This window comes from Phocoena sinus, chromosome 1 (genome assembly GCF_008692025.1).
Source record: "Phocoena sinus isolate mPhoSin1 chromosome 1, mPhoSin1.pri, whole genome shotgun sequence".
Classification (NCBI taxonomy): Eukaryota; Metazoa; Chordata; class Mammalia; order Artiodactyla; family Phocoenidae; genus Phocoena; species Phocoena sinus.
The window spans coordinates 24581429-24607975 of NC_045763.1; the positions used below are offsets into that span (position 1 = coordinate 24581429).

The window sequence follows — 26547 nt, forward strand, 5'->3', positions numbered from 1 at the left end:
GATGGCACCTGGGGGCACTCAAGAAACTTTAGTGAAGGGAGGGCAGGACGGGTAGGATCTTGTACCAAATCCGGGGGCCTCAGCCTCCAACCCACCCCAGAACCATCAAGACCCTGTGTGAGTATCACATTTTAAGACGAATAAATCTCTAGAGGACATGGAGAGGTTTCCTTTGGAGGAGGAAGGGTTTTGACCATGACACTCATACCTGGAGCTATCCCACAGCAAGGGGGCAGAGCCCTGTGTGCCTCCAGAGAAGAATGAGGACCAGAGAAAGGAAACACAAGAGAGGCAGATTTGGGCTAAAAATAAAGGACTTCTCAACAGGCAGAGTGACCTGGTCCCCAGGATGCACCAAGTCCCTGTCATAAGAGGTGTGCTGGCATGGGCCAGAGAAGTCCCCCAAGAGGCACTGAAGAAGAGATTTCTACCCCAAGGGGCCCAGGGCTGGCTCTAAGGCCCTCCCAGCTCCATGACCCTGTGATCCCAAGAGGCCATCTGGGCTCCCAGGCCACGGAACTCCTCCTGTCCCCGGTTCAGTTCTGTCCCAACACCATCATCCAAGACCCCGTGAGCTGAGGCTGACCGTGCGAAGTGTTCCTCCTCACATAGTACTTGGGGATGTTGTTGACGCTCACCTCATTTCTCAGGTAAGAACACTGAGCCTCACGCCAAGTAGCTTCTCCAGAGTCAGAGCTCGGAAACGTCACCTAGGCTTGAAACCAGGCCCGTAAGACGCCAAAGACATCTCACCTTGGCCAGTCCAGTTTCAATATCCCGCGGTCCCAAGATTCTCTCCTGTGGCTGGAAACCACAGTTCTTCCCCCGGTGTCACCACAGCCTAACCCCGCCCAACCGCAGCGCCCACTCAGCCTCGCCGCAGTCAGCTCCATGGCTTCCCGAACACTCTCAACCAAGAGCAGCTTCTACCATAATGGTTCCCACGAGGGGCTGTCGGTCAATTTTTCTTTGCTTGCTTCTCAATTTCTTATTTTTTTTTTTTTTTGGCTCAATTTCTTTTAAAGGGGGATGTGGCTGAGGCTCAAATGGGACTGTGGGCTGCCCCTCCCCAAATGACCTCCATGCTTATCTCACACTCTGACCACAGGACATCATTTCGGTTTAATTTTATTTCCTCTTATAAATGGGCACAGCACAGGAAGTGTTAAAAAAACAAAAAAACAAAAACAAAAAAACCACAGTTCCTTCACAAGGCTGGGACAGGTGAGCACCCACAGTGGGGCAGGTGCCTTGGTTTCTTTTTCCACCGATTTTTCATATTTAAAGTTTTGGCCATGAACTCAGGACAGGTATGGTTAATAAACAGGTTATGAGGGAGAGAAGGGGCAGGGAAGGCCTGGGGGAGGGAAGGACAAACTCCCCCCACCCCAGGCCGGGTTCTTGGAGGGATCTGTATAGGAGAAAGGACGCACAGGAGGGACACTGTCTTCAGGGGGCTCTCTGGAGCCACACTGCTGCCTACGAAAAATATTTACATGCATTCGCCACGCTGGGGCTGGTGCGCTGGGTTGCCTGGTGGGCACCCGGGGGATGCTGGGGCCATCAGCCCTTAGATGGCAACTCTGGGGCCCAGCCTCGGCGTCTCTGTAAATCTGTACACAGTCTGTGGGCTTCTATTTACAGGCAGGAGGCCTGGGGAAGCAAGTCCAGGGTGGTGGCTGTCAGGAGAAGAAATTCAGGAGCGCCAAGTAGGCAGTGCCCACTCCTGTCCCATGAGGCAGAGGTGTGTCTGCTCCCTGTGCCCAGGGCCCCAGCTTGGAAGCCTGGACAGATGGCTTTGCCAACCCCAGGAGGGGCTGACCTGCCCGACCCGGACCCGGTGACCACCCATCTGCTTCCGAACAAGGGGACCAACCCTTCAGGGGAGGCATCCCTCTGGCCCCCTGGGGAGACAGAGCTTGGGCTCTAGGAGTCACAGCTGAGGGGTGGCCCCAGCCCACCTTGCACTCTCTGGCAGCTGAGGCCCCAGGGAGGCTGTCAAGCACACACGCTCCCTCTTCCTTTGGAACTGGCCACGTTTCCCGGCAATGCCAGGGCCCTGCAGGACGCCCTCCCCAGGAGCACCGGCGTGGCTGGGGACATATTTGGGCAGGGCCTGCACATATCACACCATGTATCCAGGCAGGGTGAGGCCTGCACTCACACTGCACATAGGAGAGCTCCAGCTCGCCCTTTGTACCGCCCACTCTGGGATCGCTGCGCTGGACTTGGGCTGGCTGGGATGGATTTGGGCTGATCAGATGGTGTGAAGCTTCATGAAGGTAAAGCCTGGACATTTTTCTCGGTTCCAGGGCTCCATGAACGAGGCCCTCGGCCTCTTCTCGCAAATGCTAAGGACACAGAGAAAAGGCCGGTGCCAGGAGGCCCCAAGTTAGAAGCCAGCCCACAGAGCATGAGGAGTTAGGCCTGCTGGGGCCAGGCTGGACCCACGCAGCCCCTCTGAGCCCACTCCAGCCAGCCTACGCCCTGCTCAGCCGTCCTGTGCTCGACCCTGCACCCACCACGGTCTCCAGCCCCATGCCGAGGCTGTGCCCACTGCTGGGTCTCTTACCCCAGACCCAGCATCCCAGAGCTCCCCTGGGTGGTCCAGATCCCCTCTCCTTGCTCCCCGGCTTCTCAGCCTTGGCCTGCCCAGGCCTTCTCACCAGAGCTGCTGCCCCAAGACAGCAGCCCGCCAGGAAGCAGGGTAGAGGGAGGCTGGGACTTTGGTCTCTCCTGTCCCCCAGCCCTTACACTCCAGGGATGACTGAGGTCAGGTCACCTCCAACAGATCGTGAGCCCAGGAGGCCTCCCCCTACTCCTGCCCCTCAAAGAGTGGGACCAGCTAGGTTCCTCACCAGCCTCCAGGCCCTGCCAAGGGGGCCTGCGAGTCTGAAAGATGGAGCCCCAGCCTGGGAGTAGGACAGTGGAAAAGACAGGCTGCAAAGCTCCCCGGGACCTCACCCTCACTGCCTCAGGCACCCCCAGCCCTCACCCTGCACAAGTCTATTGCCAGCGAGTCTTGAAAAGGGAACAGAAATAAAACCCGGACTCCAGACCATCGCAACTCAGACCACATCCCTTGGCTCCAAGAGGCCCCACCAAGCACAGCCCCCATAGGAGATTTGTGACCCCACATTTAAAGTATCTACGTAAGAGGCCCCATCTGCAAGGGTAACAGAGACGGGGGAGGTGGGCTGGGGCCTGTGACACCCCGCTCCAGCCTGCCCGCAGCCCTCGGCCTGGGGCAGTGCGTCTGGATGGGCTGCTTCCAGCTGCAGCCAGGACAACCGCCAGGTTGTCTGGCCAAATGAATGGGCAGGTGTCCACGGGAGGCCCCCAGGGGCCCAGGGGTGGGGCTGAGGTGGACCCAGCAAGGCCAAAGGGAGAGGGCCCAGAGGGCCCAGGCGCGGGGCCCACCCTCACAGGCACTTTGGAGACTTGTGTCCTGGGAGGCAGAGTCGGACCTCAGCTCAGAGCAGGAGGGGGACATAGGGAGCCCAGGAGCCCCACTACGTGCTCCCTCCCGAACCGGGGCCTTCGGTCCTGGGGGGCCCAAGCCCCCTCCCCAGCCCAAGGCTGAATTCCGGGAACCAGTCTGCCTTCCTCAGCAAGTGGGGGACTTGCCCCCAAGCAAGCCCTTTGCAGGCTACAGAGGGGAGGGAAGCAGGCAGGGTGAAGCCAGGCTCAGCAGGTGTGCAACGTCCCGAGGGGGTTTGTGGCAATGGCCCCCACACCGCACTTCATTCCAGGAAAGGCAAGTGTCCAAGTTTGAGAGCGGGGCTGTGTGGGTGAGACTGTGCATCCACGTGGGATTGCATCAGACTTGCCAGGGTCGGTGGCAACGTGGTTGGTGAGGGTGTCGTGAGGGCTGAGTGTGACAGGGCACCCAATATGGGCTGATTGTTCTGGCCTAATGGCACCCTCCCCAGTGAGCCTGAAAGCTGGAGGCAACGTGTGTGGTGTCAGGTGTATGGGTGGGTGGGGGGTGGGAGGAGTGTGGCAGAGAGGGAGGCAGGCCACACCGTCACCACTGGGTAACGATGATTAGTGACTTGCATTGTCATAAGCATTTGGGGGCACGTAAGAAATGAATAAACCTCTTTGGAAGAACGTGTGTGTCTGTGACATGTCTGGATTGGCTGGGTGGTCAAGATTGCATGTGATTTTGTCACTGCGTGCTTTTGTCTGTGTGTGACAATACGTGTGACCATGTGGGAGATAGTGTCTGTGCAGAGTCCACTCGGAAGGAGATCCAAGCAGCCCAGCCCCTCCTCACCAGCGGTTGCCAGAGCACTCTCGGGAAGCCAATTCCTCAGGGGCAGACCGGGAAGGAGGTGAAGCCTGTGGGTGTATGTGCAACGGGCAAGGGTGAGGGAAAACGACCCCACAAGCCCAGAGAGGCCGGGACAACACAGGTTGGTGGTGAGGGGTACTGTCTCACCCAGGCAGGGAGGGGGGCCTGGGAGAGAAGAGGTTGCAGTGTCTCAATGATTTCAAGGGCTGAGTCTGCCAAATGCTTGTCCTGGAAACCAGCCCGAGTGCCTCTCTGCCCCCAAGAGGAAACCTCCGTCAGCCCCATGGGGCCAGGTTGGGGCTCAAGCCCCGCCCCTTCTTCCACCAGCCAATCAGGAGTTTCCTTCCTCCTGTCCACCAGACATGAGGTCCTAAAGCCCCAGGCTGGTGGGGGCGGACAAGTGATGAGCTCATAAGGGCACAGACTGGAGCAGATGGCAATGCCCCCTGTCCCCTGGGGAAGAGCTGTGTGAAGCTGGCAGTCTGGGCAGACCTCAGGAGGGTGGCAGAGATGAACTGGGGCCAGGCTGTCTCCCAGGCCCAGTCCCAGGGTGGGACTGGTGGCTCTGGGCCAGGGAGTGGGCGCAGGGGTGGTGCTGAGGCTACAGGGAGGCACTCTGGCTCCGCTAGGCGTAGAACTCCTCTTGCTTGTCGGGCTTCTGGTATGTGACGCTCGCCTGTTTGGGCTCCTCCAGCGTGTAGCTGCCCTCGTCCTTCTTCTTCATGCGGTAGATGAGCAGTGTGACCAGGAAGGCGGCAAAGAGGGCGCCCACCACCCCGCCCACAATCACAGCTGTGGAGGAAGAGGGCAGAGGTCAAGAGCCAGAGGCAGGGTGGGACGAGCTTAGAGCCTGAGGAGAGGGCAGAGGGCCCTGGGGGATGGGGGCAAGAGTTGGGAGAGGGCTGGGAATCTCGAACCTGAGACCAGAGTTGGAGTGAAGTTTGGAGTCAATGCTAAAACACCAGCACTGGCTGCCATTTACAGCCCTCACTGCAGCCTGGTACTGTTCTAATCACCTGTTCTCATCACACGAATGCATGGAATCTTCACACAGTGCTATGAGGGAGGTGCTGTGCTACGGTCCTCATCAAATGTAAGATGCCATCAATCAGAAGACGCTCCAGTGTTTTATATACCCTTAGGATGGAAAAACCCCTGCCGTCTAAACTAGGATACATCCCAACTGCAGAAGGGTTAACATATGAATAGATGTGCACTTAGAATTGATTAAGTGCAAAATGATTATCCCCATTCCACAGATGAGGAAAAGGGAGCCTGGAAAGGTGAAGCACCTGGCTGAGGCCACACCGCTCCTAAGTGGGGAGCAGGGTTTGGACCATGAATCCAGAGACTCTTCAGGAGACAAGGCCAAGGGCAGGTCCTCAGGGCTGGCATCAAGGGTGGGAGCAGATCAAACCAAGGATGGGACCAGGGATTAGGATCCAGAGGCTGCAGTCCAGGAGGGGTGAACAGCATGGTCCAGGGAAGCAGGGGTCAAGGGCAGAGTCTGAGGAGGGGTCGGAAGGTGCTGAGGAAAGTGCTGGAGGTAGGATGGAGGTCTGACCCTGGGATAAGGAAGGTCAGAAGAGGAACCAGAGGGTACATCCTGGGGTTCCCGAGTCCCCAGCTTTCCCTTCCTAGGAAACTAGGCTCCTAGGAAACCCACACCCTACCCTCCCTCCTGGGTTCCTAGAGGACAAACTGAAGCCCCTCCAGCTGCCCGCTCTGGGCTCCTCCCAGGCCCCAAGTCTCACCTACGAGCACTTCCTTCCGCTCCAGGATGCTCTTCTGTGGCAGCTGAGCCGCCGAGCTGCCCGAGTCGATGGCATTGTCCAGGAGGCCAGGGCCTGGGCGGGCACCCTTGGGCAGCGTCCCAGGTGGAGGTGACGGCTTGGCCGCGGCCCCACCCACAGCCACCACCTCATTGGCTGTGTCTGGCTGTGTGGTCTCTTCCTCCGGCAGCTCAAAGTCCCCACTGGGTCCCCCACTCACTGGCACCTCTGGCTCATCCCGGATCGTGGTGAGGAAGAACTCTGGAGTTGGGGTCTGTAGGGAGGGTAGCATGAGCCCAGGAGCCAGGCCCCAGCACCCCCTGCCACAGTGCAGCCATACACACATGCACACAAGGCCACTGCCACCACGCCACTTCCCTGGTGGGGCTGACGCTCAGTAAGCATGCGCCATGTGCCAGGCCCTGTGCTAAGCACATCATGGGCGTTTTATCCTCACAATATCCTCACAAAGGAGGTATCATTACCCCTAATTTATAGAGCAGGAAATAGGCCCAGAGAGGTTAAATGACTTGCCCAAGGACACACAGCTAGTAACTGGTAGAAGCAGAACTAAAATCCAGATCTATCCAACTCCAGAATCTGTGTTCCTAACCACTATACTACACTGCCTCTATTCTCACCCTGGACACATCCCAGTCCCCACCCCATCTCCATTACTTCCTTCTCCAGCTGCCTTTCTAACAATCCTTAGGGGGTTCCTATCAGGGACTGCTGCTTGGGGACAGCTGGGTGCAGCTCTTAAATACATGGGCCTGATCCTGGATCCATGTGCCTAGGGCAGGTGTGAGTCCCTTAGCCTGAAGTTCAGTCTAAGAGCACCACAAATCTCAATGGCTCCCACCACATGGAGGCAGGACCAGAGTTAGGATCATGGCAGGGACGTAGCTGCTTCACAAGTGGGCATGGAGAGCGTGGGTCTGGTGTCCAGGCCGAGGAAAGGCCGTGAGCAGAGGCTGCACCAGCAACCTGGTCTCAGTGCCCTAGCACTGTCTCCCCTGCCTGCCTGGCCAAGCATCTGTGAAACGCCAGGTTGTCCCGACTGCTCAGAGGAGCAAAAAGCAGGGCCTGCGTCCTGCTGGGGCTGGCTGGGGAGTCGGAGGGCCTGACGATGACCCGAAGGCAGCTCCATAGCCTGAGGGCCCTCCTCTGCGAGAGACGGAGGCAAAGGGCTTTAATACCCCAACCAATGTCCCTACACACCCTCCTTGCCCAGCACACCCAGCAGGGACCAGGCTACTTCTGCCACTTCCTTGATCCCACCCATCCCGGCATTCCTTACATCTTCATCCTCTTCCCTTCAACCTCCCCATCCATAATACCCCGAACACACACAGACACACACACAGACACACACACAGACACACACACACACACACACACACACACACCCCTGAGGAGCTCTGGAGCTGACTGCCAGGTTCAAATCCTCAGTCTGCCATTGCTGCCTGTGAAGCCTTGGAAAGGGGCCTCACCTTTAAGGGAGGATGACGGCAGTGCCACCCCGTGGGGTGAGTGTGAGGGGGAGAGGAGATGGCACAGGTAACGTGTTCAGCACTGAGCCTGCCACCCAGGCAGCACTCCACGAATGTAAGCTGCAGTATTCCTCTCACACAGCCCCACTCTTAATCCCCCTCAGATGGATAATAACGATGATGATAACAAAAGTGAAACTTTTAGCTTACTTAGTATTGCCAGGCACCGTTCTAAGCACTTTGGATATGTTGGGAAACTTAATTCTCACAACCCTATGATTTGCATTCTATGATTTTCTCCTTTTCACAGACAAGGAAACAAAGGTATAAAAAGGATCAGTGACTTCCTGAAGGCACTTGGCAGTGGAAGAATTCCAACCCAGGCTGCAAGGCTCCTGAGTCTGTGCTTTTTTTTTTTTTTTTTTTTTTTTTTTTTTTTTTTTTTATGCGTTACGCGGGCCTCTCACTGTTGTGGCCTCTCCCGTTGCGGAGGACAGGCTCCGGACGCACAGGCTCAGCGGCCATGGCCCACGGGCCCAGCCGCTCCGCGGCATGCGGGACCCCCCCAGACCGGGGCACGAACCCGTGTCCCCTGCATCGGCAGGCGGACCCTCAACCACTGCGCCACCAGGGAAGCCCCCTGAGTCTGTGCTTTTAATCAGAACACACAGGCCCCTGGCCCCTCCCCACATCAACACTCCCATTCACCCAGCTCCTTTCCCATTGATGTCTTGTCCTAACATCTAAAGACCCAAGCCTGGTCCCTCTTCCATCCCCATCCATCTCAATCTCTTTCCTCGTCCTGTAACTCACCCCCAGCCTTGGCCCTCCGGCCTCATGCCTATCTTGCCCTCCCCATCCCTGTCTGGCTCATCTTCAGAACCTCCTAGATCTCACCCCTGCCCAGCTCCGTCCTCCCTCCCCCAGGCCCTGACCCACCCTCCTCTGCTCTGATTCCCTGTCCTCTCCCCACCCACTCACCTGAGCCACCTCCGTGGGTCCAGGGGCAGTGGTCCCCAGGGGCAGGGTGCTCTTCTCAGGGATGTCAGGCTCCTGGGTGGTAGCTGGCCTGGGAAGGGTCCTTGGTCTGGAGGTAGCTGTGTTGACCAGCCTGGGTGTTGGGGCCTCTGTGTCCAAGACAGCCACTGTGGTGGGAGGTGAGGGTACCGCTGGGGTGGTGGCCCGGGCTGTGGCTGCTGTGGTCAGTGGAAGAGGCAGAAGCCTCCGTATGCCGGTGGTCCTTACGATGGAGGTGGTGGCCGTGGAAGGAGGTGCTGCAGGGATGCTGGGGGCGGCGGTGGCCACTGTGGCGGGCACTGTGGCCACAGCTGGGGTCCCTGTGGTTGTGGCAGCAGTGGTTGCCGTAGGAGTGGAGATGGTAGTGGCTCTCTGGCTGGGCTCTTCTGGGACCTCTGTCACCAATGGGGGGCTGGTGGCTGGCCCTGGGGTGGGGCGCTCAGAAGGGAGCTCTTCAAACGGGGTGCCCACAGGCTGGATGTCCATGGTGGGCAGCACCACGGGTGTGGTGGACACTGCCAGGTCCACATCTGGGCTGAACCGCATGGCTGTCTCGATGCCCGACTCCTGCTCGAAGTCTGGGGGGTGAGGGGAAGAGGAGAGAGCTAGGGAGCTGGGTGATTTGAGGGGCATGAGGATCCCAGGTAAGCAATGGCCATCGAGATGGGGGGCTCCCAACCCTCACACTTTGCATAATTTTCCCAGGACAAGATGAGGGAAAGGAGGAAGGCACAATGTAGCCAACGGTTACCAGTTGGCTGATAGCCAGTGAATGTTCCCCAACTCTTCTCTGCCTAGCCAAAAATTCTAAGGGACCACGTCTTCCAGGAAGTCTTCCCTGACTATTCCAGCCCACCCAGCCTGGAGCTTCCAGCAGGTTGAATCCAGGCAGTGACAACTCAGGACCTACTGGCTGCAAATCTTGCTGGAGGTTGCAGGGAGGAGAGGAAGAGGGGAGTGGCATTCTGGGAAGAGTCAGACATGGGTACAACCTACATGAACACATGGTGGGTAAACTAAGGCTCCGTCGGAGGCAGAGGCAGAGAGCAAGAGGAAGAACAAGCCTCTCCCACAGGGGATGCTTGAGCACTCCGGACTCCAAGCCAGGACAAGTGAAGGGAGGGCCTCGGGAGAAAATGAGGGGGGAGAGAGAGAGAGAGAGAGAGAGAGAGAGAGAGAGAGACCACAACAGCTCCCGGGGTCCTGAACTAGGTAGGCAGAGGAGGGGTGGGGAGGAGGTTTGGCAGTAGAGATGTGACCCATCGGGATGGATTTCATGAAGATTAACTCACAAGAGGCTTACAGGAGTGGGCTAAAGTGGGAAGACTAGAGGCAAGGAGCTGTAGGTGGCCAGTTCCAAAGCGCACAGACCCCCTACCATCCCTTAGGCTCGTCCTGCCCCCTCAGGGAGCCCGATCTCAACACACACCCCTTTTTACTACCATTTTTAGAGCTCCTTCTCTGTGCCAGACCCTGATGTCTTAAACTGAAGCCTTCCAGAGGCTCTGAGAAGGCATATTTATCACCATTCACAGATAAGAATAGACTGAAAGAGGGAAAACGGCTAAAGGTGGCACAGCTATTTAGTAGCGAAAGTGGGATTCGAACTCAGTGTGCCTCCCTGATCTCACGCTACTCTATCGGCCTTTCTGGACAGGGCCCCGGAACTGGGTTGTCCCAGGCACCACAGGAGGCACCTGCCAGTTTCCTTCACTGCCCTAACCCTGCCCTTGGCCACCGCTGATTGGACAGAAGGGGGCCACCTGGCCTAAGCTGAGCCAATCAAATGGTCTCTGCTGGGGATCGGCCACTGCAACTGAAAAGGGGCTACTGAGTTCCTCCAAGTAGTCACAACAGTATTGAAAACTGCGTTACTGAGGGGCGTCTGTGTTCCCTGTCAGAGGCCGGAGGTCTGCAGGGGACCCGAGCAGTGCACAGAGAGATGCAGAGACAGAAGCAGTGGGGAGCTGGGAATGCTAGGCTCTGAGGCCTCAAGGCCCTGGTTCCAGCCCAGGAAGAGTGGCCTGCCCTTCCTGTGCTTGAGGTCCATGAGCTCCCCCTGCCTGACCTCCCCCTCCCCTACCCCACCATTTAACTGAGCCTGCGAGGGTTCCTCTTCCTTGCCATCACAGCCTCGGATGGGGCACTGGAGGCAGACTGGCACTGCTGACACAACACGCAGGGAAAGGGAAGGGGGTACTTACAGCCCGAGCCCGACCCGGAGTAGAGGTCATCCAGCTCATCATCGGGGAAGGAGTCATCGTCCCCAGAGCCCTCGAGGTCCACGGGCCTCTCGAAGTTCTCACTGCGCCAGCGCTGAGCCTGGGGAGGGCAGAGTCGGGCACAGGGCTCAGCACCTGAGGCCAGCAGCCTGGACATGCCCAGAGGAACCACAGACACCCTCATGGGCCAAGTGACAATGGAGGGACAGCACGAGATGTGGCCTCCACGGGGGGGAACAGAGAGCCGAAGTAAGCCGGATTACCACTTCCTGCCTTGCTGGGCTGCTGTGAGCATGTAGCATGCTAGTATGTGCTAAGTGCACCTCAAAGCAGCAGGTTCTCAGCCCAGACAGCATCACCCTCGGCGGAGAGGAGGGAGGCCCCATTGCCCCAGGTCACCAGAGAGCACGTGAATCATAAGACTCCGCTAGGGACCCAAAGTCTCACACCTCAAAATCCCAAAGATAGGGCAATTAGTCCCATTAGATAGACCTGGGTGTTGCGGAGGTTTGGGGCTCTGGGAGGGAAGTACCTTGGATAAGTGGGGGAGGGAGAGAAGGGAGTGGGCTCCAGCCCTGGGTCCTCCCCAAACCAAAGCCAGCCCCCCTGTCTACACTCCCCCCAAAGTATCTCAATGCCGAGAGTCAGCTCAGGGCACGGATGCCACTTTCACTTCTGCCAAGGGTCTCCTGAGAGTCTGCAGGCGTGAGAGGGGCTTCTCCCAGGGTCCTGCTCTCCAGACCCAAGACTCCCCCCAAAATCAGAACCTGGGAAGGCCACGTGCTGTGGCTCCTGGGCCTGGACCATCCCTCCCCACTGCAACCCCGGGCTGAGAGCCAGCACTAAGGGCATCCAAGACAAGAGCGAAAACCCCCAACCACACTTTTGACCCTGGATCCAGACTGAGCCCAGCCACAGTCCCTGCCCCCTGAGAGCTTACAGACAAAGATGACCTGGTGCTCAGATCTAAAGGATTAGCACTTGGATCTTAAGTAACTGAAATAGAGAGAGAAAGGCATCTCAAGCAGAGATAACAGGATAAGCAAAAGTTCCGAGGTGGGGAAGCACAGCCTGTGCCACCAGAGCTGGGACTGACAGCCTCATCCAGGGTCCCTCAGAACCCCTGCAATCACTGGATTCCTACCACCGGGCCCCTGTCTGTTCCTGGAACATGGTCTCTCCCGCCTCTTTCGCTCATGCTGTTCCCTCCAAGAGAACACCCTACCTTCCCATCCCCTTATCCTCCAACTTCCCACCAGCAAACTCCGCTCCCCATCGCTTCTTCTGAGAAGCCCTCCTGCTTTGATCTTCCAGAGCACCCTGTGCTTCTGAATTCACAACCACCACTACTTGTGAGCGGTGCTGGCTTTGGGTATATACTTTTTCTGTGACTGCTCCCACCCCCACTAAACTACACCTCGATGGAGGCAGGACCGTGTCAGACACACAGTAGGTATCAGGAAGTATCTGTTAGGGAACAGGTTTGGAGTTGGGGGATGTAATTCCCGGGACAGGGGTGGGGCAGGGACAGGCTGGAGTTGAGTTTGGGGAAGCCCCATCCATCACAGGCTCTCAGTGCTCGGCTGCTGACTTTTATCTTGGAAACTGGTCATGTTTTATCCTGACTGCACATCAGAATATTGTGAAAACAGAACTTGGCGGTTCAGCAGGTGTGAGGTGGAGTCTGAATACCACTACTGTTTGACTGACATGGGGAGCCATAGAAGGTGTGTGAGCAGGAGAGGGGCTGGACTGGCGCTGTGATCTCTGCTCAGACTCTCACACTCCCACCCCTGACAGGCCCCCTTCTGGAGTTCCTATGGAGCTAGAGAGAGGATCCCAATCCTGGCTTCCGGCCCCGAGCCTCGACCACCTGCTCCAAAGCCCTACACAGGCCACGCAGGGCAGGAGGCCAGGGCAGGGAGCCAGGAGATTCCCCCCACCATACCCGTTACCACACACACACGTGCACACACAGTCTCAAAATAATGAATTAATCAGTATTTACTTGCTACCAGTGAGTCATGGAGTGGAACAATTAGAGTAATTGCTCTGTGACTAATTGCTGGGTCTTCCTCCGTTTTAGACATTTCAGGAGCTCAGAACAGCTACCATCCAACCTTCCCCAGCTCCCATCTCAGTGTTCCCACTTCCCAGAAGAACAAAGCCCCAGGACCTGAGGTGAGGGGGCTAGAAGCTCCCACACTACCAGCCTCTACCACCTGGGCCAGCTAAGCTGGGGTCCCTTGGAGACTTTCTGCTCCATTCTTAGGCAAGTAGCCTGAAGCCAGAGACGTACAGCAGGATGGGGACTGAGCAGGGACGGGGCTCAGACTGCCTCTCCTGAGCAGGTCCATCTTCACTGTCTCTCCATCCTTCCAGGCAGCCCAGGGAAGGCTGGAAGCCCTTTAGCTGGGAGGAGGGGTTCTAAGAAGTCTGTGGTCCCAGGGGAACCCCAAAGTGGGGTAAATGTGGGGGCCAAAACAGGGTGTCCTCATGATTCCACAGTGACCAGCACCACACACCAGCCCCTAACACCCTGCAAAGCCACACAGGCCCTTGAAATGACACACCCAGAGACATAGAAAGAACACATACAGACACACCCTGACACACACACACCTAGAAGCAGAGAGAGGCACCGCGTGTTGGCGTGCCTTTGGGTGCAAACAGGCACATGCATGGGGGCGGGCACTAGATGGGGGCACACACTGTGCAGCTCTGAGGCTCAGAGACAAGTACGGAACCTCCTGTGAACCCATCAGCCTCCACTCAGGTAGCTCTCACCTAGATACTATTCATCCCTAGCTCAGTAGCCATCGGCATGACAACCGTTACCATGACAACCATCTCCTCCATGCTAAGGACCAGGAGCTCCAGATCCCCACAGAGATGGGGGGGGGGGGGACAGGAAAGGGAGAGATCATGGAAGAACAGAGAGAATGATGGGGGTGGGGGGAGACACTGGATGGAGACAGAGATGCAAGGACAGAGGGAAGCCAGGGGGTCAGAGGGGCGGTGTGGGGGGACAGGGAGGAGGGAGTGGAGGGAGGACTGGGTGTGCGAGAGAAAGGGAAGGCAAGAGTGGGAGGCTGAGGGAGAGAATTCTCTCACATCTTAATTTAGCCTCACGCTCATCAGACAAAGCTGGGGAAGGGGCCACCTCAGTGATTTTCCAAACCTACATCCAAGAGAACATTCTTTCCAAATAATAAGCAGCCCCCAGATGGGGTAGAAGGGGTGATGGCCAACAACAATCCAGTCACCCCTGAGCTCACCCTGGGAAACTTAACACCGGGACACCTGAGACCTGGCGGGTGGGGGTGGGGTGCATGATGCCATCTTGCCCAGCCCCCTCCCCGAGTCTACTAAGTGTCAGTTGTACCCCTCCCTGGGGGACCAGGGCTCACGGGGCCCTCCCAGGAACACTACAGGGGTGCTGGAAGCTGCAGCTACTAGGGCTACAGAGAGGAGAGAGGAGACAGGAGAGAGATGGGGGGTGGGGAACTGAGCCTGGGAGGCAGCAGGGAAAGCCTCAGAAGTCACAAATGCCAGAGGAGGATGGTGAACGCAGCCTCTGACCCCCAAACGACCTCTCTATTTGCATAATTCCATGCATAATTAGCATAATTATCCATGCCATTCCCTTAAAGGAGAACTGAACTCAAATGCCGGCCTCCCCCTGACCCTCAACTGTGCTCCCTCCAGGTAAACCACACACCCTCCCATACACCAGCACAGACGCATACACAGTCATGATCCACATTTACTGACCCTAACCTGTGTACCCACCACAGCTCACAGACAACAGCCTGGCACATGCCACCGTGGGCTCACCCGTTTACCACCTCTCTAGATGAACACACACACAGCTGCGCCCCTCTCCTCACCTAACACACCCCACACAACGTCCGTGGGCTGTGGCACACACCGACCCTCCCCACGTCCAAGCATGCCCCCTGAGTCACACATCACAGCCCACATTCCCCATGGCAGCGACACCCTCAGACTCTGACAAAAACCTCACGACCTGTAAACAATCTTTTCTCACCCTCACATCCGCACACGCCCCACACAGCCCACTGCAGAGGCCCCTGCACCTTCTGCTTTCTGCCACCACCAGTCCCGGCCGCGACACCCAGCCGGAGGCTCCCCCAGCAGTGGGTAAAGGTCTGAGCTCCCCCCGGGGAGCTACTGAGGGTCCTCAGGGGGTTCCAGAGGGCTCTGCCCACCACTACGGAGGCCCTGTCCCAGGTCAGGCGCTGGAAGAACTCTACCTGCGCCACCGCCTTCAACCATCACAGCCTCCCAGGATTTTATTATCCCCACTTCACAGATGCAGGCACTGAGGCTGGGGTTTAGAGCTGAGACATGAGCACGGGTCCTTAGCCCCTGGAACCCTTGCCCCGAACACTCCAGGGTAGCCCCCAGTCTGCTGCTCATCTGGGGCTCCTACACCTGTGACCCACAGCCCCTGGACAATCTCAGCTCAAAACTACCACCCCTCCACCCCCGCACACCATACACACGCCCGCGCATGGCAAACACCCCAAATGCTCCCAAATACCCACTCCTGCTCCCCACATGCTCCACCCATGCGTCCCTGAAAAAGCACCCACTGCACCATACATATACCCCATCTCAATCACCCACCAACAGGCCCCTAACACCTGCATCCCACTCCCCGCCACACATGCACACCATGTACACACACCATGCACACTTTCCCTCTGGGGTATGTACAAGCACACCTACGATGCCGGGGCGAGACATGGCACCTTTCCCAATGGACTGGCACACCCCCTGCCATTTTTCCTCATGCCCCCTTGCCACCATCCCACCTTGAGCTGACCCACAGCCTTGACCCAAAGAAGTACCTCAGGCTCTCTGACCTGAAGGGACCAGCAGTGACCAGAGCTGCCTGTCACTCACCCGCCCCCACCCCTACCTGATCCTCTCCATAGTTTTAGAACTGCTGGGATGGGTGGGTAACTTCCACTGTCATCCCTCTCCAGTGGGGTTGGGTGGGGGGGACATGTTCAGGTAGAAAGGCAGGGCATCTCCCTCCTCCGGCTCCCTCCTCCGGCCCCCAGCCTCCTTCCAAGCCCTCCTTGGAGACCAGAAGTCTGGGGTCTTTCGTGCCCAGCTCCCTCCACCTGCCCCTGCCCCCATCATGAGCCTTCCCAGAGAAACAGGATAACACAGAGGTTAAAGCCAGAATAAATCAGCTCCTTCCCTCACTACCCATCGGACATCAGGCAAGCCACTGAGTCTCCTGGCACCTCAGTTTTCTCATCTGTAAAATGGGGATGCTAATAATAGTATGTGACTCATAGGGGTGCCGTGGGGATCAAATAAGATCATGCAGGTAACGGGCTGAGCACAGAACCCAACACTGCGAGCTGAATAAATAAATGTAGCTGTGATTATTGTTAGGTACATGTTAACATTTCCATTATGAATTCTGAAGATTTTATCTCATTTAAGCCTCACCAGCCTCCCGAGGGGAGCACAATCAGGATGATTCCACCCATGCCGCAGAAGAGGCGACTCATGCCCAGAGAGCCTAAGCGGCATTGCCGAAGCCACAAAGCAGGGGAGAATGCAGACAAAGAAAAAAGGAGAGGCTGGATGCGGGGAGAGGAAGGGCGAGCTACAGAAACAGGCACGGACACACAAATTAGGTCAGCTGTAGGTGGGCCAGGAGCCCAGCACCCTGTGCAGTGCTAATCATGCTGCAAAAACTAAGAATAAAATCAAGTATAATTAATTCTGCCCGAGCTTCCTTCCCCACATTAGCCAGTCTCAGGCTCCACTCTCCTGGTGACTGGAGGCGATGTGATCAGGGGTTGGGAGCCCAGCTTCAGGTTCAAGTCTTGGGTTCAAGTCCAGCTCTGCTTACTTGCTGGGTGACTCTGGGCAAGTTAATCAACCTCTCTGAGCCTCTATTTGGTTAAATAATGATATACTCTTCATGGAGCTGTCGTGAGAATCAAGTAAGATGATGCACCAAAAGCACTCCTGCTGCCCAGCACGCAGCCGGCACTCAGTAACCATTCGGTGGTCTTACCGTGGTACATTTTTCTCACCTTCAGGCCTGAGTGATGACTGAGTTCAGTTCTCCCTTCTTACAGATGTAGAAATTGAGGCTCAGAGAGGGGGATAAGAGGGGCAGGTGGTGGGGAATTAGCCTGCCAAGCAGCACTCAGAGAGGTAAAGTGATTTGTCCAACGACACACAGTGACTTAACACTAGCTCCCAGAAGCAGGGTGGTCTCAGCAGAGCCCTCTGGATCCCCACAGGCTCCATCCGCACCAGCCCCCGTCCCCAAAAGGCCCTCAGTCCCTGTGAGAACTCAGTGCCCCTCACGCTCACCAGCTCCAACCCGGAGACCCAGAGCGTCACCACAGGAATGTGGGCCGGGGCCAGGCTCTGGGCAGCAAGACAGCCAGGGGGCTACACAATGGAGAGCCTGGACCGGGAAGGGGGACGCTTCAGTCTCCACCCCCTACCCATCCACAGCTGCCCTGGCTGGGAAACTAGCCCCCACCACATTCACTGGCTGCTGGAGGGGTGAGGGGCACGAAGGCTGCATCAGCCACGAAGGGGCCACGGAGCCCAAGTCCCAGAGAGCAGAGGGGTCTGGAGGAGAAGCAGGGGGAGGAAGGGCTGAGGAGGCCCACTTGACAGACCCCCCCACCCAAAACAATCAGCAAAGCCCAGACACACACACTGTCACCCACTCACCCTCCCACCACCCTTCTTCCAAATACCCACCCCCAGACCGCCCACAAGGGCAACTGAGAGGGCAGGAAACACCCCTCTGGGTCTATCCCACCTCAGCCAACTGCTCTGCAAGAGACCTCCCGACAGCAGAGCCATCCCTACCCCACACCCGTACTCCATCAGCTCCAGCCCACCACCCCCATCACCTTCGCCACTACCCACCCCCGTGCTCCCACTATCCTCTCCAGAACGCCCTTCCCCATGGTGGCATTGCTCTCATCAACACTGGACGAGAGAGCTAGCCGCATCCTGGCTCAGGAGGCCGCAGCCTCCCAGACCCAGACAAGCCCCCTCCCCCTTTCTCTGCACTTCCGTTGCCCCATTGGGAAATGAACCCGTTGTCAGCTTGGTGCTCTAAGTGCCTTTCTGATTTGGACACTCTGGGTGTCCAAGAATCCAGCCCTCAGGTCAAAGAGAGCCAGGGCACTGTTATTTATAAGAGAGAAAAAGGGGAGATAACCTACATTCCCAATATCAGACGACTAGTTAAATAACTTAGGGTACAACCACGACATGGAATATTATGCAGCTATCAAGAACTGTGTTTTCACAAATCCACACTAAGTCATTAAAAGGCATAAATGCATAACGAAAGGCTTTTTTTTTTTTTTTTACTTGTTTCAAAGAATATGCAAGGACAGGGTAAAATGTACACTCTGGCTGTCAAGAGGCAATGCAGCACAGCTGTTGATAGGATCATACAAACAGTTCTGTCTCTCAATACCTGGGTGACCTTGGGCAGGTACTTAACTCTCTCGGCCTGGTTTTCCTGATAAACAAAAATAACAATAGCCACCTCGTGGGGTTCACTGTAGGAGACTTCGGGTGCCCACACGTTAAGGAACTGCTCCATAAATGTTGGCTATTAATACTATTATCATTAAATTTAAAAATAGGTTATAAAAAAATACGTAGAACTTGATCCTGTTTTAATGAACTCAGTACCAAAGTGTATTTCTAAACACTGAATTCTAAGACTAAAGGTTCCCAGAGGCTCTCTCTGGGTGGTGGGATTACAGGTAGCTTTTCATTTTTTACTCGGGACCTGTTTGTATTTTCCAAACTTTCTACAATAAACTCAAGCGTACTTTGTTATGAGAACCACGCTCTTTCTGAGTCCCCATGCCCGCAGTGCCCTGGTCTCTGAAACTCCTTGGCCCCTTCCTTCTGCTGAGACCCCACTGGGGCTGGTCGTGAGTTATGAGCAAAAAGAGGAACCAGCAGGAAGGAAGTGAACACAAAAGCCTCCAAGGGAGCTGGCAGGCCCAGTGGCCCGGAGCTCCGTAGCTGCACCTCACTGCAGACTGGCTGGCTTAGCAGAGCCCGGTTCCCTCCCCCGGCATTCACCGGCTGGCCGCCACGGTTGGCTTACTGCGCCCAGACACCTCGCCCCCGGGCCACCCGCCAGCTTCTTCCATCAGCCTAGCTCCCGGCCCACCAGCCCCGCCGGCCCCAGCCAGGGTGCAGGCTGGCCACCCTACAGCTGCTCACCCTTGTCACCTATACCTGGACAGAGGATGGCAGTGCAACCCTGGGAACACCAGCCCTCTCCTCAACTCAGGGCTGGGGCATTCCCCGCCCCCCCCCCCCCCCCACTGTCACTGCTCCATCCATCCCAGCCACCTGCCCTCTAGCATCACCTTCTCGGCCACCCTGACTCACACTGCTCATTTATTCCTGTCCCCAAGGCTGTGTCTGAGAGCAGGACCACCCACTGAGGCCTCCAGCTGCCCAGCTCCCATTTTCCTCCCACACTGAATCCTTTATGGATTCCTTCCAGGCCTTGCACATGCTGTTCCTGCTTCCTGAACACCCTTCCACATCTCTGCCTGACCAGCACCTACTCCACCAGAAAGTCAGTACAAGCAATATCTATTAAGCACCTACTGTGTACCAGGCACTATTCTAGACACCCGGTGACCCACAGTCAACAAGACAGGGATGTGCTCAGGAAACATTGCTTCCCCTGTGAGGCTACCGCACGCCAACCACTTGCCTGTTCTGAAGTCTCTTCGTGGGGACTCTGCCTCCACTGTGTTGTCATTTACTGGGGAAGGAGGGGCCACCAACCATCTCCCATCACTCCGGTGGGCCCCTTCTACCAGATTCTCATGGAATGCACTTGGCCACCCTGGGAAGCAGGTACTACCGTCCCCATCTACAGATGAGGAGACTGAGGAGGCTGTTAAACCGCCAGTGGGGACACAGCAGGATGTTTTTTTGTAGAAGGCCTGAGGCCGTTATTCCCTGACCATGACAACCGTTACAGCTCCCACAGAGGAGCACTCACTTTATGCACATGGCCCCATTTCTCTTCACAAACGTCTTACTGGTGAGAGATTATTGTCCCCATTTCACAGATGGGCAAACCAAAGTTCAGAGAGGTGAAGCAACTGGCCCAAAGTCACACAGCAATGGAGCCAGATTTGAACCCCTGGATTAGCTGAACCCTAAGGACCCTGCTCTGCACACTGTAGCACACACCCAGTCCTCACCAGTCTCCCCCACCAGGAATTTCCTCAAGGGGGGGGTGGCTGGCAGCTTCAGAGTCTACACACCACCACCCCACCCTCCCCAACACCCTGCACAGAGACAGACAGAAGAGATGGACTGTCTGGGAATGAGAAGAAATGGAAGACAAGCCCTGTTCCCATGACAGGTGGCCCGGTTCCACTGAGCAGCCCCACCCACCACCCCATGACTCACCAGCAGGTGCCCCTGGGATTGAGTCTCCAGGCTCTGCAACCATCCCTGCCAACAGACTCGGCAAGGGCCCACGTTTCCCAGAACAACCCAGTGTGGGGTTAGATGTTCTGGTCCTGGCTTCCAGAGAGCCCTGGTCAAGTTCCTTCACCTCACTGGGCCTCAGTTTACCCACCTATGAAATGGGAATGATGATTCCCAACACACCAAGACACCATCTGTGACATGATGAGCAGTTATTAGGCAATTAGTGAGTGCTGGGGCGTGACTTGGTGTCCCTACTCAAAGCTCACCTCCTCAGAGAGGCCCTCCCTGACCACCAAATGCATCCACGTGACCTCCCCACACACCCCATCACTGTCAACACCAGGCTTACTCCTCATAGGTCACCACTGCCTGAAATTAGCTTGTTTACTTACTTCCTTGTCTAATGCCTATCTCCCCCTCCAACAGCTCCTGGTGGCAGTGAGTGGGACACAGTTGGCCTCCATCAATATTTTTTCAGTGAATACTGTGAACGGGATCACCCTTACAGACCCACATTACCTACTTTTCTAATCACTATGTGATCCTGGGCAGGACCCTGTCCTCTGGCCTCAGTCTCCCCATCCAAAGTTCTCTCTGGTCCCTCCAAAATCCAACCAGGGCTCCAACTGCCCTGGGAGGAGGGAAGAGAGGCTGAGACTGATCCCAGCAGTTTTTTCATAAAACAACTATGCAAATTATGTACAAAAACATGCAAGACAGCAGGTTCCCAGCAGAGCCTACAGTTCTGGCCGCTTTACAACCAGGCCTGGGCTGGAAGGACAGTAGCATTTACTGAGCACCTACTTAACGCCAGGGCCCTTACTGATAGGACCAGGTGAGATGGGCCTCCTTACTCCATAGTCTCAGGCCAGGCAACTTGCTGGAGGTTACAGAGAACTCAGCTGGTGAGTCAAGATGGAGTTAAGGGGAGCAAGGCATTACCAGGGGGGGACTGGTAACGGGGAAGGGCCTGGGAGAGCAGAGAGAGACCCAATGCTGTGTGTCTGGTTCTCATCCCACAGGATAGGACCTAAGGAAAGGCAAGCTCAAAGGGCACAGGACACCTCTGCCAGGTCTTAGGGGCCACCTGAAGCAAGGGGCAGAGGCCCCAGAGACCTCACCAGCCCTGGGGTTCTGCTGGGCCTCCAGGAAACCAGAGAGACCCTGCTGAGTCAGCCCGAGGCAGGCCCAGTCCTTCTAGCTGTGCTGGGACACCACACAGTTCTTCCGTCCTCCCCAAAGCCTCCCCAGGCACATGCTAGGCACACACCCTGAGAACACACAACACACACACACACACACACACACACACACAGGAAATGTGCCCATCTGTGTGTGACTGTATCCAGGCCCAGCCTCCTGAGGAGTCCAGTTGTGGTCTCCCTCACCCTCCCGTTTGCTAGGTTATTTATAACCAGCACAAACTCACAAACAGTGGAGATAGAGCTCCTCACCCCAGGCCTATTTTGCTGGCTTCTGAGCTGCTCCATTTCGAGGGACAGAACAAGCCAAACTCAGCATGAGTCATGGGGGCCTCCAGGGCCACCACCACCATCACCTAGATGAGAAACTGAGGCATAGAGCAAGGAGTCAGAAAACAAACTGGAGGAGGCCCCTGAGGCTTGCCTAGGGTCACATTCACCTCCAAGGCCACCTCCAGCCCCAGATAACACTCTCTGAGATATAGGGGCAGACGGATGCCCCAGCCCTCACCCTCATGTCCTGCATCCTGGGAGACAGGTGGGACCTCGCAGTAAGCAGGAGCTCTGAAGCCAGATTGCCTGGGTCCAAATCCCAGCACTGGCCCTCAGCGGCTGTGTGACCCTGGGCAAGAAAGTCCACCTCTCTGAGCCTCATTTTCTTCTCCTATGAAATGAACATAATAATAGTACCAACCTCAAAGGGTTGGGAGGATTAAATGAGATTATCCAAACAGGATCTCAGCCCAAAGCCTAGCTACCTCTTGGCTGAGCGACCTTGGGGCAAGCAAACGGGACGACAGTACAGCCCAGAAGGTCATGAGAACTGAAGCAAAGGTTCTGACACAGAGAAGGTGGTCAAAATGCACAGACTCCTTTCTCTCTTCCTCTGCTCTCATGGGGTCCCGTGATTCCCTGACCACCCTCAGCTTCTCCCCTTGATAATCTTTACCTCCTGTCACTAAGTGCGTGGAGGTTTTTACAGCTATGGTGCCACTGAATCTTCTAAACTCCTCCTTAATAGATAAATTCTCTCCCCAATTTTGCAGTGAGCACCCTGCCTTGTCAAATACAGGTGTTCTATAAATACCTGAGGGATGAATGGATGCAAGAATGAATGTGATCAGAAAGTCAGAAAATAACAAGTAGTGGAGAGAATGTGGAGAAGTTGGAAACCCCATGCACCACTGGCAGGAATGGAAAATGGTTCAGCCGCCCGGGATAACAGTCTGGCAGTTCCTCAAGAGGTTAAACATAGAGTCATACGGTCCAATAATTCTACTCCTAGGGTATATACATCCAAGGGAAGTGAAAACATATGTCCACATATTAAAAAAAATGCAACATTATTCATAACAGCCAAAAAGCAGAAATAACCCAAATATCTATCAACTGATAGATGAACAAATAAAAGGTGGTGTGTCCATACAATGGAATATTATTAAACAAAAATAGAAATGAGGTCTTGATACATGCTACCACATGGATGAACCTTGAAATTATTATGCTGAGTGAAAGAAGCCAGTCACAAAAGACCACATCCTATTTGATTCCATTAATATGAAATGTCCAAGATAGGCAAACCCATAGAGACAGAAAGTAGATTAGTGACTCCTAGGGCTGAGTGATTGGGAAGAAAAGAGGAGTGACCCTTTTCTAACCCTAATAGGTATAGGGTTTCTTTTGCGGGAGATAGAAATGAGTAATATTGGTGATGGTTGCACAGCTGTAAAAATACTAAAAACCATTTAGTTACATGCTTTAAATGGGTGGATTGTGGGGTATCTGAGTTAAATCTCAATAAAGCTGTTGTTTAGAAAAAAAAGAAAAGAATGAATGTGTGATTGAGGATCAGAGAGGGTGAGGTACTTGCCCAAGGTCACACAGCAGAACCTGGACTCAAATGCTCGGATGGGAGAGGAAGTGACCTCTCTCTGAGTAACCCCTAACCAAGCCCCAGGTGAAGCCTCCCCAGCCCCCTCCTCCGAAGGGCAAACATTGACTCTACAGACCACAAGTGGGAGAGGCCAGTGCAGCAAATGCTTCCCCTGCGCTTGCCAAAGGCTACTTTGTCAGGTGGGACCAATGGAAGCAGCAGCCTTTGCCCAGCGGGACCCAAGAGAAGGGAGGCAACTCCAAACTCAGGCTGGCTGCCATCTGCACCGCTAGACCCCAGTGTCCCCAGCTCCAGCCACCAGTGGTTCCAGGATGTTCCCACTCAGACCCTCTGTCCATGTGGCTGGCCCCTGGCCGCCCTCAGCAAGAGACATGAGGATACGTCCCTGCCAGGGAAGGGGTCAGGAGGATGGCGAGGCCCTAGCGGTGAGGCACATCTAAGTGTGAAGTCAAGTCCGCCTGCCCCTCCCCCCCGTGGCTGTCTAGGGCAGCCTTGAGAACAGACACCTCACCGGGCCCAGCCCCTCACCCTGCCCTGCCTCCACTTGGCTCTAGCACCAGCCTCCACCCAGCCCAGCTGGCAGCCGCTGAGCCCCAGGCTGGTTTCCACTCCCTACTCTCTGTGCAGAGGCCCGTCTGTCTTGAGGGCTGGGCTGAGGCACGAGCTGCCAGGCCTCTGACAAGTGTTTGGTGTCCCCCAAACCTCTACCAGGCTGAACCCAGGTTTGAAGCCTGCACCGCCTTAGTTCCCTGCTCCACTCCACAACCTCAGCAAGCTTCGCCACCCCCGCCCCCCCATCTGGTCACTACAAGGGGAAGCGGTCTCCCCGCAGCTCAGACTGCAGGGCAGGAGCCCCAACGAACCCCGAAGAGGGGGGAGCCAAGAACATCACGAGGAACCCCCAGCCCTCAGTCCCAGCTATGGGTGGAGGGAACCAGAGAAAACCCCGACACCCTCACCAGCCTCCTGCAGGTCCAGCGCATCCTTGTGTCCAGCCAATCCATCCTCAGCCCCCTGCCATAGGTTCTACCCTCCACACCGAGCTCAGATGGAGTCCAAACGCCCCCAGGGCTTTAGGGACACTGAGTGCCCGGCCCCCACGTGCCCTGAAGTCCAGGGATGAGACACACCCTCCCCTCCTCATACGTCACTTGAACATGACTCCCTGACCAAAAACTCCTTCAACTGACCCATCACCTGACCCTCTGCAGGCAGGGTCAGAGGCCCTGGTCCTGGGATCCTGCCATCAGAGCCCCAATCACACCAGCTTGGCCTCCCTCCCCACAGGGGGGCGGCACCACAGCCAGCCCCATACCAGAGCAGGATGCCAGGGACATCCAGATGAATGAGCCCAAGTGGTCCAGCCCCAGAACTAGAGCGCAGACAGTGTTTGTGGCAAAAGGGCCTGGCCTGGAAAAGCCGGGCTCGAAGATGGACATGCGGCAAAGGGCTATTCCTGGGACCCAGCTTGTTCCCCAAACCCCAGGACAAGGAGAGTGTGGTGGTTGCCACCTTTGCAGTGATAGAGGCCTCTCATGACCACTGCCCCCACTACAAACACCACTGGTCACCAGCCCTGGACAACATGCTGGACTCTGAGCCAAGTAAACCCAAATTCTTGAAACTACCCCACGGTGCAGTGGCTACCATCCGGCTTCCAGAGGACACGGGCGAGCTGCCCAAGGTCACCGGCGAGCTGCCCAAGGTCACCCAACTGACGAGCAGAGGTCAAAGACGGAGCCCCAGTGGGGCTGCGGCCCAAACATCACTATCCCAGCCACCCCTTAGAGACTCACACACATGCATCCAAGGAGGGGAGGCCGGGTTGCAACCTCGGCACACCTCTACGGCACCCTGGGTAGCGGGCATGGCCTTGCCTCCCACAGCGTGCAGGGGACAGTCTCACCTCTGAGCCGAGGCCCACGCTGACCCGCCACGCCACATGACCTGACAGCTTTTCTCAACAGAAGCACTGCAGACCCCTGGGCGGGACAGTTCTCCAGGCCCTGCAGCATTTAGCAGCCGGGACCTCCACCCCGGGAAATGCCAGCAGCACCCCCATTACGGTGACAACAAGAAGTATCCCCGTGCATTTCCAAATGCCCCAGGCGCTGATACCTTCAATGCCCAGCTCAGGCCCCACTTCCTCCCGGAAGCTTCCCCATCCCACCCTTGTCTCAGTGACCACCCCCCTCCCTGCTCAGGACCCCAAATTCAGCATCTCCTGGTTGGGCCTCATTTTCCCACTTAGTCCAGCAACCCTCTGCCCATTAACAGTGTTCCCAGAGATCAGAATCCCTGGAACGCCTCATACTGGGGATTCTGACTCAGGGTCCGCAGCAGGCAGGTAGTTAAATGAAGGGACTGCCTCCCCTGGCCTCTCTGACCCAGCTGTCACTTCCCTTGGGGACACACAGCCACACCCCTCTCCCTCCTCCCCAGCTTGTCTGTACCAGGGTTTGGTAAATCACACATAAACAAATCTCCGAAAGAACCCAAGTTCTGAGCTTGCAGCATCCCTGGAGGCCATGCAGAAGACAAGCTCTGAGGCCCTCTGCACCCCACCCCCGAGCCCCACCTTAATCACCTCTAAGGAGGTCAGATGAGCAGCTGCCCCTTTGACCTGCGCTCCCTGGACTCTGGGATTAAGCGCTGGGATTAAGGACGGACACACTCCTGGTCGCTTAGAGCTCCAGCAACATGCATGTGTGTGTACATGCAGCCATGCAGGCGCACACGTGTGAGCACACTGAGGGGCATTTCTGGGCACGTGTACAGGTACACCCGTGTGTGTATACCTTCGGGTTGTCTTAGGTGGGCTCAGGTGCCTGTGCGGGCCTGGGTGTGCTGGTGTGAGTACAAGGGCTGCATCTCTGCGAGTGGTCCGTGTGCACCTGGTAGAGTGTGTGTCCCTGTCTCTGGGTGCCTGTGTGTGTTCAGGTACGTTTGTGGGTCTGTGTCTCCACGCGTGTGCACAGGACAGGTGTGGGCTCAGGTCTACCTGTTCTTTCACGCAAATGGGTCTGCACGTGCACGTATTTCTATCTGTGCATCAACCCCCCCACCCCGAGGCAGGAGAGCGTCTCCCAACTTCATGCACTATTCCCCCAGGAGCTGTTAGTACGGTGGTCACC

At 56.3% G+C, this 26547-nt stretch overlaps 1 protein-coding gene across 2 annotated transcripts in view; it reads right to left on the reverse strand.

Moving 5' to 3' along the window:
- Nucleotides 1–1111: 1111 nt before the first annotated feature.
- Nucleotides 1112–26547, reverse strand: part of SDC3 (syndecan 3) — a 38028-nt gene continuing 12592 nt past the window's right edge. Inside the window, exons 1-5 of one of the 2 annotated variants that reach the window (XM_032638363.1) lie at nt 21772–21822; nt 10784–10901; nt 8544–9157; nt 6052–6343; nt 1112–5089 (exon numbers count right to left, since the gene is read on the reverse strand). In XM_032638363.1, coding sequence (XP_032494254.1) covers nt 4923–5089; nt 6052–6343; nt 8544–9157; nt 10784–10901; nt 21772–21807 — 1227 coding nt within the window. In that variant the 5' untranslated portion in view covers nt 21808–21822 and the 3' untranslated portion in view covers nt 1112–4922. Of the gene's footprint in view, nt 5090–6051; nt 6344–8543; nt 9158–10783; nt 10902–21771; nt 21823–26547 lie in introns of those variants that run through there. The other variant, XM_032638353.1, reaches the window with a different exon arrangement.